The sequence below is a fragment of the Lagenorhynchus albirostris genome, chromosome 1, assembly GCF_949774975.1.
Source record: "Lagenorhynchus albirostris chromosome 1, mLagAlb1.1, whole genome shotgun sequence".
Taxonomy (NCBI): domain Eukaryota; kingdom Metazoa; phylum Chordata; class Mammalia; order Artiodactyla; family Delphinidae; genus Lagenorhynchus; species Lagenorhynchus albirostris.
Window position 1 is genome coordinate 8110394 of NC_083095.1, and position 17437 is coordinate 8127830.

Below are 17437 nucleotides of genomic sequence, written 5' to 3' on the forward strand. Positions count from 1 at the left end.
TAGATGGTTATCAAAGACTTACCAGCTGCTGTCTAGAAAATATAGCACACATGTAGCTCCCATTGTCTGAAGGACAGGAGCCTGCACAGGGGTGGGTCCTTAACAGACTAGAAACCCTCACTAAGGTTTCTGTCACTAAGGACATAAGAAAATGGCAGAGAAGGCAGGACACATGGGGCCAGGAACACGTCCATAAGGATGTTGGATTGTGAAGGGAGAATAAAGAAAAGCAAACCCACTGGATGCAGGGATTGGAAAGAAAACAAAAACAACACAAGATAAAAAACAGTAAGTATGGAACTGAAAAAGGCAAGGGAAAAAGCATAACTCTGGCGGACAAGGAGGTTATTAAACCACTTCTTTGAAATAAGGGGGGGGGGGGTAAGAAAAACCAGAGTAAGGTAGGGAACAGAACAGCAGAACAAGGGGATAAGGGGATGCAGCCGATGAATCAAACTGGCTACTATGGCTATTAGTTTTTCATTTCTGCAGCCCTGCCAATAGAGCAACATTTGAGAAAATGCCAGCACTTATTAAAAACAATATGTGAGGAAATGTTTGTTTTCTTAATATTTAACCAACAGGTTTTGCTATGTTTTTGTGTTTTGAAAAATAAAAAAGGCTAAGGCACATACACAAAAACACACCACACACATTTTATCCTATTTTAAGCATCAATGTGTTTGAAACAGAACTTGAGAGTTGATTTAGATGTTACAAATAAACTTGGGACCATAACACTGATGAGGACTAAAATCCAACATTCTACAGAAAACAGGAGGAGGCTCTGCCCAAAATCTAGTTCTCTATTCTGTAAAGTCACAGTGCCCTAGAACTTCAGGAGGCATTTAAAAGATTAACCTTCAAAGGAAAGTCGGCAGATGTGCTTTGCGTTTTTCAGTATCCGACCACTGCAGTGATAAATGCTTCGTGTGACAACTAAATACCACATCAGAGAGCCAAAAGGTAAAGTGTGTTGGTTCAGAGTTGCTCAAAATTGGTACAACTCTGACAGTTTCTGACATGTCTACATCCACCTGTACTATTATTTACTTAGTATTTTCTTCAAATCAACTTGCTTTTCTAAAAACTGAAATACCTACTTTAGGCTTGTCCTAAGCAATAGAGAAATCTCCAGTTTAATGTGCTATTTATATTCTAAATACATATTAAATAAATGCTTACATATTTAAATAAAAGTGTACCTATACACCATCTAAAAACATTGTACAGGCTACAAGTGGTAAGGTGTACCACCCCTAGAAAATCCAATCCAATCCCAATTTCTCTAACAAAGTAAATCTTGAAATTGTTCATGTTGAAATTCCAAGCTTTTGTTCCCAAGGCAACTATATAGTCTATATTTTAAAATTTCTAATCACTAAAACTCTAAAGTGCTTGGTTTACTGTACAAATATTATACCATACCAAAAAAAAAACTTGGAAGAAAAATAATCTCTTGTGAATGAATAAGCCAAATATATATATTTGACGGTATTTCCTTAAAGGAAGCCAGTCTAAAACAATCTTTGATCTGGCCACCACTTGATAATTGCCTGTTTTCTTACCATACAGCTTGCATACTTACATAATTCTCAAGTAATCTTTCAAATACATGTATTTCATCTCTCACAGATAAACTTACTACTCCATTTCTTCTTTCATAATCTTTTCTCTTCTTTGTACCTCTCATTTCCTAGACCAGGTGCTTAACAAATGCTTGTGGAACTGAGCAAGATCAATACAAAACAAATCTTATGCCCACAACAAATTTGTATCAAGCAAAAAGAGACCTTTATTTTAAGTTGTGTATTTCCTTAAAAGGATTTTGCCAAACATTTTATGCACTGAAGGAAATATACAACGATTAGAAAAGTGCATGTCATAGTAATATTTCTTATATGTACCCCAGAACCTCAAACACACAGCATGGGACAGCTTCAAGGGTATAACCTTAATACTGTGAAATTTTATAAATTAGGCTTTAGTAAATTCTACAAAGTATTTAATAAAAAAAAGTCTGCTTTTCAAAGACATAGGTACTTCATTGTTTCCCCCACTCCACAAGACTCACATGAAAATAAAACACTTAATACAGAAAAAGAGGAAAAGTCAAATGAAAGAAGGAAAGAGTCAAATGAAAGGAAGAAAAGAAAAACTGGTTCACAGTATTTGATTTACTTCTGGACTCTCTTCCTGGTTCTTGAACCTTGAAGAGAAAACAAAGAGATTTAAATCACTAGTCATTAACTTACAAAAGCAAAAGAACAGAAATATAAGTATTTCCATATATGGTTATTAATATTTAAAAATCTAATTGACTATGATGATTTGTGGAGACGAAACTGATACACAAGTTATAACTGTTAATACCCTAAAAATCTTAGGAAATTGTGTTAATTTTTTAGTGTGTCAAAAAATATGCTAACAAAGCCGACCTTCCAGTTTGAAGTTATACAGAATGCATCCACTGGTAAAAACATACCCCATTTACACTGGTCCTGAACTATTTCTCCCCCAAATTTTTATTGTACAATTAAAAACATTATCTCCTAATGTAAACTATAGCAACAAGATAGGTACTCCATAAGCAACAAGGACCTACTGTATAGCACAGGGAAGTCTGTTCAATATCATGGGAAAAATATTTGAAAAAGAATAGATATCTGTATATGTATATATACAGATCACTTTTCTGTACACCTGAAACTAACACAATGTTGTTAATTACACTCCAATATAAAATAAAAAGTTAAAACAAACAAAGATAGGTATTCCTTGGGGGGAAGCACTGAGAATATGCATATTATGAAAAGCAAGGCATTTTTTCTAAATGTGTTGCTTTTTAAAGCCTGATCCCTCTACTCTTTAGGCAGAAGAGCACTGGGCTAATCCAAAATGCAAAGTCTTGTCCACTAGGGATTAAACAGACCCCAGCTAAGTCGCCTTCTAGAAAAGTATCACATCTGATACTGGCCTAAGTGCCTTATGACAGTTCCTCTCCAACTATTCCTGCGCTGGAAGAATGCAGTGCTTCTCTACCGGGAGCATGTGGATCCGCCTCCCCGAGGAGACTTTGTCTCCCACCCCACCCCAGGCCACCTCCACCGCGAGCACAGCAGAGTCAGAAGGACAAGCTTAGGCCCGATCACAACTGCCTGTGGTGGCAAGAGGAGTGTGTCTTCCATGGCCTCGGCTTCCCTCTGCCAGGAGAGAGCAATGGTACCACGGTGAGGGCAGCGTGGGGCCCACGATCAATCAATAAACACACTGAACAGCAAAGAGATCAGTACTTCTCTTCTGAAACATACAAAACATTCTTTGAATCTAGGACAAAATATCTACCACACATGTCTAATCATAAACAGTTTCTAAAGGCTTTCTGACTACAGGTTTATTTAGGTACTTAATTGGAAGATCAGTTTGTTTGTTATTTTTCCAAGTTCTAGTTTTTATTCAATTGCCATACATTTCAATTCATGCAAACTTCAAAGTTATATGAGTATCTTCTTTTCTCTGCCACTCATAGTGCATGGCCTACACTATGGTGGGTTTAAACTTTTGAGTTTTTTCTTCAATTTTTGTGATATAGCCTTCTTTTAAAAATATTCCATGGTAGATTTTTAGGTTTTTACTTCAACAATTTTGAAATTAATTTTCCATAGAAAACTGAGAACGCTGTGATTGTCTGAAATTGGAATAACAGGATATCGCAAGATCAAGGTCTATAATCAATACTATAGTACATCTCCCTTTCAATAAAATTCGAATCTATAGTCACATTAAAAAGGACACTAGGGCTTCCCTGGTGGCGCAGTGGTTGAGAGTCCTTCTGCCGATGCAGGGGACGTGAGTTCGTGCCCCGGTCCGGGAAGATCCCACATGCCGCGGAGCGGCTGGGCCCATGAGCCATGGCCGCTGAGCCTGCGCGTCCGGAGCCTGTGCTCCGCAACGGGAGAGGCCGCAACAGTGAGAGGCCCGCGTACCGCAAAAAAAAAAAAAAAAAAAAAGAAAAAAAAAAGGACACTAAAGTCAACGATTATCGCTATATTCTCATTAATGTCCTAATTTGACATTTTACTCTTAGATTAAATTCCGTTACTGCTTATCCCCATTCAATCTAGATTTAAAGTTTTTCATTGCAACTAAGAATGCCATCACCACCTGCAACTTATTATATAATCATATTATGCAACTTAGAGACTTTATCAGTTCAGTATTTTTCCTAATAATCAATTCTGACTGTTGCAGAAAAAAATCTATTTCTCCTCCCGTCCCATATATACTCATTTTCATAATACTTTACTAGTAAATATATACTCATTTTCATAATACTTTACTAGTGGTAAAAGGCCCAATCAAAAGACTAATGTGTAAAACTTAATACTTGAAAAATAAAATATACAAGGTTGGGATACTCTTCTATGATTTTATAATGCAGAAGGAAAAAAACAAGTGGGAAATTTCTTTGTAGGGTGCCTTAAAAATATCTCTTTCTTGACTAGACCGTAACTATTCAAGGGGTAAACATAAGTCACGCTTTCCTCAAAGAATCCTCAAGAATGGTCCAAAATCCAAGGTACTTCAAAAACACCACCAAGAGTAGGCTGTTGAGTTCTGTCTGTTGTATGAACGGTAGGGACAAAGTATACTGGCCATAAATATCATGGCTGTATTAACTAATTTTTAGTACAGTTCTGAAATATTGGCCTGGTTTTGAAATGCCAGAATATGTGTAGTTTTTAAAGGTTTATCATTTTGTGGGGAAAAAATTACTTGGAGCAAATTACCAAATTTTCTCAATTGGTAAAAATCATGCCTTGCTTAAAACTACAAGGATTAGAGGCCTCTGTTCTTCTTGAAAACGACCCCTCACCCCTCTCTTTCTTTGAGAAAACCTACACAAGACACATTAGAAAGCTTTCAGAATGTGTTCTTACACAATAGACGCCCAGCTACTCAAAATGAGTTTAGGTGTATCGAGAAAATTTTACACGTTTTTTAAATGGTCTAAATAGATATTAAAGGAAAGTTGTCCCCATTTTGCTAGGCACAGCATTCTGAGAGATCACACCGTGAGAAAAATCTCTTACCATATGTAAACCATAAATCGTGTTTGAAAATAAAATTGTTAATGAAGAAACTGACATTTCTAAAGCAGCTGTTAGAGGTGACCATTCATGAAACATGTTTGACGCAAAATCTTAAAGCTCTAAAACACAGAATTCACTGAATTATATATTTCTTTAAAAAACTTCAAATGTAATAATGTGCCTTCTCATTCAGGTTACTTTAAACTGATGAATACATAAACATACATTTTCATGAACCCTTGGATCGCTTTAGTTTTCTTTGCTAGAAGCAATAACATTTTACTATCTCAGGTAATATTTCTCTCATTTATGAATATTTAGATAGTAAAATACCTTAACTAGCCTTATACTTTAGGGGGGGAAAAAGAATTACAATTGGAACGGTATTTAATTAAAGCAATTTAGAGTTTATATGAATAAAAGAGAATTTGATTATTTTTTATCTTCATTTTTTAATATCAAAAAGAAATCTGGATTATTCTCCTTAAATTAGTGATGGGGTCTACTCTCTTCTTTTGTCATTAATAAATAAAACAAAAATACTAATATATTTTCTCACAGTAAAAACCATCAGTATAAGGACCTTAAATTAAAATTTTAGGTATAAGAAACAGTTTTCGTAATTACAGTCAAATTTAAAATCACGTATGTATCAAAACAAATACCTCTGATGCTCACTAAGCAAAGTTCGGATAACAAATGACCTCTAGGCATGAGGAGACGCATGAGTCTTCCCTATGCACAGCTGGAAACTGGCTTTGGTCTAAATGGGTATCAACCTTACTATAACAACGTAAGCCCTTTCCTAAACTAAAATCTCCCGTTTTAAAATGTAAGGGATTTGAGTAAGAATATTACTCTATCTTCATAAGCGCTCCTTAACTTTGCTCCCACTCACTGCCACAGCCGCTGCTGCTGCCTCTGGCAGAGACATGCTTTGATGTGCTGCTCCTTGGGACTCCCCACCTCCTAGTAACAGAATGAACAAGACAGGGGAGGAAGGGGAAAAAAAACAAAAACAGGAGGGAATGGAAGATGGCAGCAGAAAAGTAAGAGGGACTATTTCAAAACCTTTAGCTTCCAGAGTGACGTTATACACTCGCTCTTCAGTTATCCCAAGGATTCTCTTGGGTAAATTCAGATAAACCTAAGGACGTACTATCCATAATATATAATGAAGAAAATGTTAATAAAAGCAGGGTGAAGATGATTCTCTTTGAAAGTCAATTTTTGCCTTCCGCAAACATGCATGGCTATCACTGTCAAAGGGAAGGTAAAAATACATCACTGGCCTAACTCTACTGGGCACTTACACTTTGATGAAATTTTTACCAAAAATAAGCCTCTTCTATTAGAAATCAGAAATATTTCAGTACCAATAAACTAATAAATAAATAAAAGGCAGACAGATAGAAGAGATATCTGGCAGGGGGTGGAAGTGGTACTGTAGCCAGCTCTGAATCTCTCCTCACTGAGGCAAGTAAACCATCTCTCATGAAACCTGGAACACATTTTCCCATCTTCTGAGCCCCACAGGTGTGCCTATACACCACAGACTGGCCATTTATTAACCAGACCAAAGTCCAACCTAGTCTTGCCCTTTGCAGATGCTGCCTTTGCTAATGTCACTTCTGGAACTACTCCATACTAAAAGTGCCTTCAGCACCAGTACATAAGCCATTGAAGAAATGACTTTATACCTTGCTTTTTGCTTTAAGACCTTTGGGAAGTGATGATTCGAAGCTTTAATTCCTTGCATCCCAACTTGCTGAGAGAAAAGAAGAGTTGGCAGACTCTGCAGTAAGCCACGTACTAACCACCTGACTCCTGACATTCCCTCTCACGCCCAGAGTTCGGCGGTAAGTGTGGAGAACCAGAGAGACAGTAGCCTGAGAGGTAAGAGTTCTGGTCTCTACGTCTAACCCTTTCACAACAGTTCTGTCATTTAAATGCTCTGTGTCTTGGGCTCCATATCTGCAAAATGAGAGTAACTCCTGGTCTCAACTTCATGATTATAGACATGATTATAGTAAATAACACAATGTGAACAAAGGACATTGTGATACATACTGTATAAATATTAGATCTTCTCCTACATTTTTTAAATTATAAAATGAGAATGTTATGACCCAAATAGTTAAACCCTTATTCAGTGGGAGGAAATGAAATTTGTGTTTATTATACATAAGAAAAGAGCTAAGAGGCAAGACTGTTCAACTTACGGGTTTGTGTGGCCTCTTCTGTCTGTGTATCTGAGCATTCCATATCTTCGACACCAGGTTGTGTGCTCTGCTCTATTTCTTTCTTTCTCTTCTTACATATAAAAATTAAACAAAAAAAAAAAAAAGAAAAAGATGTGGCATGATGGTCAATTAAGAAAATATACAGGGCTTCCCAGGTGGTGCAGTGGTTGAGAGTCTGCCTGCCGATGTAGGGGACATGGGTTCGTGTCCTGGTCCGGGAAGATCCCACGTGCCGCGGAGCGGCTGGGCCCGTGAGCCATGGCCACTGAGCCTGCACATCCGGAGTCTGTGCTCCGCCACGGGAGAGGCCACAACAGTGAGAGGCCCGGGTACCGCAAAAAAAAAAAAAGAAAATATACAAACTTATCAGATATTAGCATATATATATGAATCTATACAGGTGTGGGTATGTCAAAACATACAGGAAGAATACACACAACTTCCTGGTGGGGGTCACCTAAGGAAAGGGGCGGGGGGTGAAAGAAAAGGGGATTAAGGGAACCTTCAACTATACAGTTAGTCTGGAAGTGGGTATATTTCTTATATCCACCTCTAACTTTTTATGCCTCATATAATTTATTATTGAAAGCCATGTTTTAACCATCAGGACTGATCATACAGAAACTCTCTTTGAAAGCTGATACTTGCTCAGGCCAATGATACTTATTTTCCCCATTTTACGCTGCATGTGTGGGGTGGGGTAAATGTACTTGATAAATAGGAAAATATGTGCCTGGCCCATGTATCGCATCAGTGGTTATGCCCTCTAAACTGATGGGGAAATTCTGTGGATCAATAATGGCAAACTTCCAATAAATGTTTTATAATTTAAAGTTTAAGAGGGCCATAAACCTTACTGTAAAAGAAGAGTCTTAAAAGTACAAAGCGCTCCTAAAATCTCAAAAACAGGTTGGATTTTCCACCACTCTCTCAGGCCTTTCCTATTTTCTACATATTTTTTAGTTGAGTGTTACTTAGGAGTTAATGCCTACGTTCTGTCACCATTCATTCTTCCCAAATGTTCATACAATTTCTTTTTCTTACTTTCTATCACTACATTTCCTAACTAGCTCAGTCCTGTGTAAAGTTTTAAAATACTTAACATCTCTATACATAGGTATAACTATAGAAGGACATTAGTAAGGAATTGAAAACTTTGCACTTTTCATGCAACTTTATCCCATGTAATCTCAAATTTAAATGTGTTAAAATCTACATCAGAATTCATTACTTCTGTAGGTTGCCTAAAATAAGTCTGTAGCATTCAGGAAATCATCTGATACTTCCCAAATTTCACAGATTCACGACACATCAGAATGTCCTCTTATATATTTTCCTAACAATATTAAGTTAAACTTTGCCTAAGAATTTTCCTCACTTCAGGCCATTTTGTGTACAGCTATAAAAGGGTATAATGTCTGCTGACAGGACATTGTTCTTTTGCCTAATGGCAACCATGGGTTCTGTTCCAAAGAGAACTACATGGGAAAGCACAACTCTACTCAAGCCACGTTATGTTAAAACCTCCGAATGGTCAGAACTGTTATTATCTATGTATTACAGTTAATCCCGCTGTTTCAAAATATTCTTAACGGTGGCTGTGGAAAGATTAAACCTCAGAGATTCCCATCATGGTCCTGAAGAAAATGCTTCACATATATGAACATAACATCTTGACTAAACCTTAAAAAACTTTCAAAGGCATTCATTTAGCAGATTTGTACATGGAGGTATTCCTTCTCAAAAATAGCTGGAAGAGTGGCTGTAACTTCATATAACTGATGAGAGAAGGGGAGAGTGCCTTACATCTTTCTTTTCCAAAGTGTTGCTTCATGATTACTAGCTGACCCCTGCTGGGCTGAACAGATTGGTTCGATAATTACATACAATAACTGCAGTGGGCAGGTAACCCTCAGCTGGCACAGGGCAGCTCCCCTGTGAGAACTTCCATATGCAAACTGCACTGATGGAGTGCATTAGGTACATCTTTCCTGCCGGTGCACAGGCCTGATTAACGCCAGCCAAGACTCCAAGGTTAGCATGTCAGCAGATTTGTGATGCATTAGGCAGGAATAAACACAGACACTTTTGTTCGTTCGGACCAAAATTAAGGAGGAATATTTCAGTACTATATTGCTTTCCATACAGGAGAGAATGCATTTTCCAGCTTTGGGAGGGCAGATTTTTAAATGCTCATTATAAAGGGAGCGATCCAATATGTTCTACCTAAGAGCCTAGTGCATTCATCTTGTTTTCAAGCTTATTTAATAAAAAGGAGCTTTCTTAATCTCCGTGCAGGTAAATTACATAGGAATGAAAATCAGACAGTATTCAACCAACAAAAGAAACACCTGTATTTCAGCAGTATGTACTGGGGAAAGCACTGAATTTCATTAATCCACACTTCAACTGGGTATCTCTTGCCCAACTTTTCTGACAATGTATATATCAATAGTTTGGATAGAAAGGACCAACAGTCTACAGACTAAGATCAATTAACAACAACCTTCAAGTTAAAGAATATCTAAGTCTGTTATTCATTGCATAAGGCGATGAGTAAAATTCCAAACAATTTGCTGCCAGCTTCTTTCTACTGATATCACCAAATGCTTCATTTTGTTATTTGTCAACTTCTTAGGCTTCAAATAGTACAGTTTGGTTCTCTTTAAACAGAAAATGGCTTCACAAAGTGCATTAATCTCTGATTTTGTCATATGCCATACCAGGTCTCACAGGTGCCTTTATTTACATTTATAAATGAAATCAAAATATTGCATGACACACAAGAATAATTCATAAAGTTAGGACAGAGTTTTCTTTTAATTCAGCATGGCTAAAATATCTTTAAAAACTAGGTTTATTTTAAAGGGCATTAGTGTATATATTACACATTGTATTTTTGCAGTGCTCAGACTGCTAGGCTAAAACTTAGTTAAATTAGCAGCTTCTCACTTCCAATTTAGAAACAGGAAGACAAATCAGCGAGATGCATCAGAGATTAGTTATAGACTTAAAGCTGTTTTAATGGAAAAGAGAATAGAAGTCTTCAGAGACAAAAACCAAAGACAATTCTTTACATCCCAACTCAAACATCCAAAGATACCCTCTAAATGCTTTCAACAGCATCTAAGAGAAGCCAATCAGATTCATGCTTGCATCAAAGGAGATGGGTACTGAAGAACTGTTGTTGGTTTTTCCCCCCTTATTACAAAAGTCATGAATGTTCATTATAGAAACTTAGAAGGTACAGCCTAAAATGTTTAAATGGTACTGCACGTGTGTGTGTCAAAGAACAAAGAACTCCAAACACAAACATGAGACTGCAATACACAGTTAATCTTATTGGACTCATTTGATTAAGGCCACTGAAATCATCATGCAAATGTATACCCTTTAAAAATTACTATTACGTTCCTTAATAGTAAGCAAAAATAGAATATGTTACTCAGTGTTAACTAAAAAGAAAAAGGACATATATTCTATGAAGGTAAAGAAACGTATGTGTTACACCACAATATTTACAAAACCAGTGGATTTTAGTTAAACTGCCCTATGTAGACAGAAAAAACTGAGGCTGGGGACAAAAGAAAGCTGGGAGAAGCCGCTCAGTGTTTCTAGCTGGTGGTGGTGAGAAGACAAGAGCTAAGGGTTCTTGGTTCTTATCAGAACTTCTTTCCACAGAACCACGCTGCCCCCCACGGGACTTTTCGGTGTGAAGTGGCAGTTTCCAGCCGTGGTGCTTTCGTTGTAACAGATCCCTTCCTAGAGAGCTAGCGCAAACATACATACGTGTGTACTTGGCAAGCCCAGGGTCACACTCTACTTTTCGTCTCTCCCACCCTGGACACTCCTGGAGGGCAAGGACTGGGGTTCTCCCCACACGCTATTATGTACCTTACACACACACAAATATCTAGGTCTGCACTGCTGAGCAACTAGTCCACTACTATTGTAGTAATAAAGAGCTGACTACGTGTTTTACCAAAAGCCCCTCAAAAACTGTGTAATGTTTAAATGGACATTAAGTAATTACAGAAATGTTTTGAGAAAAAGCAGGAAAAGGTCAGACACAACTGAAAAGAGAACAGATGAAAAGATGGGAAGTGGGTCAGAAAGTGAGTAAGTGACTTAAATGAGAGATGAATTTGAAGAATGGTCTAAAAAACTGTTATGATACACTGAAGTGATTTATTATTTTAAACAAGTTTCCATGGTAAAGGCTGCGATAAGAATAACGCACACTACAATTTCCTTCCACAGTAACCCTGATTCTATCGGAACAGAGGTAGGAATCCCATCATGTATTTTCTAAGCACCTACTGTGTGCTGGGCACTGTTTCAGGCTTCATTCTCATGGAGAAAAACAGACACTAACAAATCGTTAAAGCAAAAGAGTAATTTTAGCTTTTATAAAAACATTAAGCACACACAAGTTACATTTCTAAAACTATTTGCATTTATGTAAGCCCTATAAGAAGTCATTTCAGAGTTCCGTAAATGAGTCTTTTTGAGTAAGTGACCAATGTAATCCCACACACATGGGATTTCACTCTGTGAAATATCAGTCCATCTGTAAATGTAACACAGGCATGAGCGCATGGCCAAACCCTGATTTTTTTTTTTGTTTAAATTTAGATATCTCTCCTGTCCACATATTTAATTATCTATTCTGAAGGCAGTTAATAATTAACATATTACTCAAGCAATTTTATCATTTATTAGCAGGTCTGGGGGTTTAGCAAAAAAAAAAGCATGACTAACAAAATGTGGAATACCTGTGTCCTTCACCAGTTCAAGCTTTCCCACTCTTATGCCATGAAGAATGAAGAATTTGCTGTAATTATCTGAAAATGGTGCACCAAAGATTATTGCTAACTCATGAGTTAGCAAATGATACCGATGCATTTGTATACTCTGTCAGAATAAATAAACAAATGAAAAAACTGCACCTAGGTGGCAAGCAGAATTGACTGCTTGCTCCATGGGCAGCACACTTTTAGCAAAAGCACTGCTTTCACAAAGTACGCGTATTTGTCTACTTGCTTATCTGGAGCGAATGTGTGTCCCTTCTGAAGTTGGGCCTACTGAGGATCTAGAAACAAGCTGCTTCACAGCCCTACCGTCACCCATCCTCCTAGAAAAAACACAGCCACTGAGGAGATAATGAGCTGAAAGAAAAGTTGAACCTGGTCACATGATCTTCAGGAGCACTACATGACTGAGAACTGACTCTCATCGAATTTTCATGTAATAATGGCAATCACAAACTGGAACGGTCTCCCAACAGCACTTCTGAAAACAGTAAATCCACCTTCCAAAGTTGGCAACAATGGCCTTTCGTGACTCTAATATCATTCATATCACAAGGACCACGAAACTTCCAATACGATCAAACCTGTAGTCACTTAACAACTGAGAGATGTTTCCAGAGATTCAATAAACAAAGGTCTAAAGACTAATGGGTCACTGCATTCTCTTCTATGTTGGAATTAATATGACACTTCTTCATGCTTATTTTCCTCTGAAGGTTCCATGACCTGCACCATTAATATCAAACTTTTTAGCAAAGTTAAGGTATTTCAAGGGCAACTTATGGGGAGAGGCAAATGGGTAGCTAGTTATGGTTTAATTGTCTTTAATATTTTATACCTAAAATCACTAGGAAATTTTTAAGTGCCTTGAGCTCCTCTGAGGAAAAAAGCTATGTAAATGCGTAATAATAATTAATGGTTGCATGGCCCTGGACAAGTCATCTAACCTCTTCTGAATTTCACTTTCATCATTTGTAAGCAGATGTATCTCATTCAGTGCTGTAAAGTATATGTAAAATAATTTAATATTGACAGATTACAAAATACTATCAATACATAAATGTTCAATGATAACCTAAAGTAAAGGGTTGATATTCTATTACCAGCACCGAGCACCATCAAGTCCCCTGGAGAATTTTCAAACTTAAGAATTAAAAGCACAAGACTCTGAAGCTATAACACTGCAAAATGAAGAGGCCAGTATTTATAAAACTACATATTTCAATGAAAACGAAACCCTATGTATGTACTAGTGGGGAATTAAATGCTCTCAAGCCACACTTGAGCAAGTTTCTTACAAAATAAACCAAGCTACATTAGAGTTCCTATTAAAAACAGACTGCCTGACCTCCCCCCAATAAGGCTATGTCCACAAAATACATACTTCCTAAACTCATAGGGAGAAAACAGTGAACACAGAATTCTCTGGCACTCAGAAGTCCTCTGCTTTATGTCAACTACCTATGGTCCTTTAGTATCAATCAACAGCTTCAATGAAAAAAGTTAACTTCAAACTCATTAATGTGATTTGTCCATTTTTAATATGAGTAAGTTATGGAGCTGCATTTTGGAACCTTTATTTCACAGTAATTACCATCTTGTCTTTGTTGCAAAATCAACTTTTACCAATTCCCCATCATTTACTATTCAAAACAATCAATTTGAACACACATACTCACCAAGTGAATGTAAGCCAGTCTTCATTCACATCTGCCCAATATACTCTATTTCATAAACTGAATTTTTAAGGATGTATGATATTAGTTCAAAAGATTCAAATGAAAATGTTCTGCTATTTTCTTGACATCAAGAAACCAGAAAGACTTGAGAAAATGTAAAGTCAGTGAAACAACAGCATTAACAATAATATTGCAGTTAACATTTACTGATTACTTATATGTGTTCAGCACTGTTCTAAGCACTTTCTAAATCTCATTTAACCCACACAACAATCTTATGAGCAAGATAGATAACATTATTTCCACAGAAAGACAGCTTTAAAAAAATGTATCCCTTATTAAACAGAAACTCACACAAATGTTTAACATAATTCCTAAAAACTAGTCATGATATCAAAGAAAAAGGGAATCCTGCTCTAATACTGTCCTTTGTGATCTAAGTTTTGAACATATCTTATAAGCATATCTTTTTGTTATGTCAAAAATAAATTCCCCTGGGTACCATTCAAGGCATTTATATGACGCCAAATTTCCTTCTATATCTCTTACAATAAAGATCTCAACATGGCATGTGTGAATAATTGCCTACATACATACATTGGTCATGTGGCTGATAAGTACTATTATTTAAAGTCTTTTAGACTTAAATGCCCAATATCTGCTTTGCCTATTTGCAAAAGGGTTGTTTCCTACATAGAAGCTAGAATTCCAAAGTAACTCAAATTTTGGTTTGCAGTGGTTCTCAACGATGTCTGTACAACGTAATCACCTAAAAATCCTGAGGCTCAGGTCCACCCCCAAAGTTTTTGATTTAATTGGTCTGGGGTGCAATCCAGACAATGGGATTTATAAAAGCTCCCAGGTGATTTTAATATGCAGCCAAGGATGCCGCCCCTGCCTTTCATCTACATTAGAATCACCTGAGGCACTTGGGGTATGGTGCCCTCCCAGATCATAACATGCAAAAAATAGCTGAAGACTCCACTCTGAAAGAAAACACAGTCCTCCCCTCAAAAAGAAAATTTTATAAAATGCATTGGAGGCTTAAAAAAAAGATTTAAAAAATTGAGGAAATGAGAAATGATAATTTTTAAAAACCCAGAATAAACAAGGAAATGCAGAGCTAATAAATAGAAAAATAATCATTATAGAACTTACAAGTATACTAGAAACACTGAAAAACAGCAGACTGAGCTGACAACTAAATGACATGAAGGAAACGTGTGGGATGATTACAGATGATAAAAAGAAATTGACTAAGAATTAAGCAGTTAGACATGGAAGATGTATATGATCTCTATATAGTCAGAGACAACTACAAACATCACTGAGATAAATGAAAGAACCTATATAAATATAGGGGTATACCATATTCATGGAACAGAAAAGAATACTGTGAAGATGTCAGTTTTTCCCAAAACGACAGTCAGTACAATCTCAATCAAAATCCCAGAAGAATTTTTGTGGAAATTAATAAGCTGATTCTAAAATTTATATGTCAAGTCAAAGAGCCAAAAACAACAAAGACAATCTTAAAGAAGAATAAAGTTGGAGAACTTACACTATCAAATATCATTATGAAGCCAGTAGTTCAAACAGTGTGGCACTGACCCAAATACAGATGAGCAGGCCAATGGCACAGAACAGAGTGTCCAGAAACAGACCCGAACACATATGGTTACCTGAAAACCAGTTACATGCTGTGGGGACATTATAATCTTTTCAATAAATAGTTCAGATCAACTAGATATCCACAGGGGGTAAATAAACACCGACTCACACCATGCGCAAAATCAATTTCTGTTAAACTGTAGACCTAAATGAAAAAGATAAAATTTCTTGACAAAAGATTGTCTTCATGATCTTGAGGTAGACAAAATGTTCCTAAAATAGAATACACAAAGCACTAGCCATAAACAAACAAAAACCTAATAAATTATGATTAATTAAAGTGAAGAACTTCTGTTCATCAAAAGATACCATACTAAGAGAGTGAAAAGATAAACCACAAGCTGTAAAAAAAATATGTGCAATACATATATTGCATATATATACAAAGTGCTTAACTCTGCAAATCAAAGGAAAGCAGACAACCCCAATTTTTTTTAATGGACAAAAGACTTGAAATGCACCTCACAAAAAAAGGATAATCAAGACTGACAGGCGGGCTTCCCTGGTGGCACAGTGGTTGAGAGTCCGCCTGCAGATACAGGGGACATGGGTTCGTGCCCTGGTCCGGGAAGATCCCACATGCTGCGGAGCAGCTAGGCCTGTGAGCCATGGCCGCTGAGCCTGCGTGTCCGGAGCCTGTGCTCCGTAATGGGAGAGGCCACAACAGTGAGAGGCCCGCGTACCGCAGAAAAAAAAACAAAAAACAAAGACTGACAGGCTATGAAAAGGTGTTCAAAATCAATATTCTCAAGGAGATCAAATTAAAACCATAAAGAAATACTAGTAAACATCTACCAAAATAGATAAAGTTAAACATAATGCAATAGCTAGTGTCAGTGAGCAACTGGAACTCTCATAAGCTGCTGTGGGAGAGTAAACTAGGCAAATTGCTTGGCGGTATCTACTAAAGCTACTAAGCATACGTAAACCCTACGCCCCAGGAATTCTACTATGTATACACCAAACTTGAAATAATTATATATGTTTCCCAAAAGAATTTATAAGAGTGTTCTTAACAGCATTATTGCAATCACCAAAAACTGGAAACAATGCAAACATCCATCCACCAAGAGCAGAAGGGATAAATGAATCATGATATAGTCATATAATGGAGTACTACACAAGAATAAAAAAACAAAAGACTTTTGTTACTTGTGACAGCAAGGAAATTCAGAAATGCAAGGCAGAAATAGAGACACAGATGTAGAGAACAAATGTATGGACACCAAGGGGGGAAAGCGGCGGGGGAGGGGGTGGTGGTGTGATGAATTGGGAGACTGGGATTGACATGTATACATCAATATTTATAAAATAGATAACTAATAAGAACCTCCTGTTTAAAAAAATAAAATTCAAAAAGAAAAAAAGAAATACAAATGAATGAAAGACAGACACAAAAGTGTACAAAACGTATGGTGCTACTACTATGTTTTTCTTTAATAGCAAAACTAATTTATGGTGTTAGAAGTCATAAAATTGGTTACTCTTACTGAAGGGGTAATAGCTGGGAGTAGGGCATGAGAAAGGTTTCTGGGGTTTCTGCAATGATCCATATTTTGATGTGGGTGACGTCTAAATGCATACGTTCACTTTGTAAAGTTCAAATTCCACAATTATTTGTGCACTTTTCTGTACATATGTCATAATCTCACTCAAAAATTTAGGGAAAAAATTACTTGACAAAATCCAACCAAATAAGACAAGATTCAAAATAAAGAACTCAATAATGGGGTATCTAAGGAAAGAAATTCTTCGTAAACACTGAATCCACTTAGATACAGAACTAAGGCTAAACTACCATTAAAAAACAGAAAGAAATGTATCAACTGCAACAATCTAAATTTACATAATTAAAATACAGTTTCTATCATTCTATAACACAAAAACAGCTAGATAGATCTTCACCAAATTTAGATGGTATATTGGGGGCAATCTGACCT

The 17437-nt window shown here is 36.7% G+C and overlaps 1 protein-coding gene across 7 annotated transcripts in view; it reads right to left on the minus strand.

Moving 5' to 3' along the window:
* Nucleotides 1-1565: 1565 nt before the first annotated feature.
* Nucleotides 1566-17437, minus strand: part of VRK1 (VRK serine/threonine kinase 1) — a 78056-nt gene continuing 62184 nt past the window's right edge. For 3 of the 7 annotated variants that reach the window (XM_060165429.1, XM_060165412.1, XM_060165421.1), the window contains 2 exons: nucleotides 7316-7406; nucleotides 1568-2209 (listed from right to left, as the gene is read on the minus strand). In XM_060165429.1, the coding sequence (XP_060021412.1) occupies nucleotides 2178-2209; nucleotides 7316-7406 (123 nt within the window). In that variant the 3' untranslated portion in view covers nucleotides 1568-2177. Of the gene's footprint in view, nucleotides 2210-7315; nucleotides 7407-17437 lie in introns of all 7 variants that reach the window. The other 4 variants (XM_060165437.1, XM_060165452.1, XM_060165461.1 and 1 more) reach the window with 4 other exon arrangements.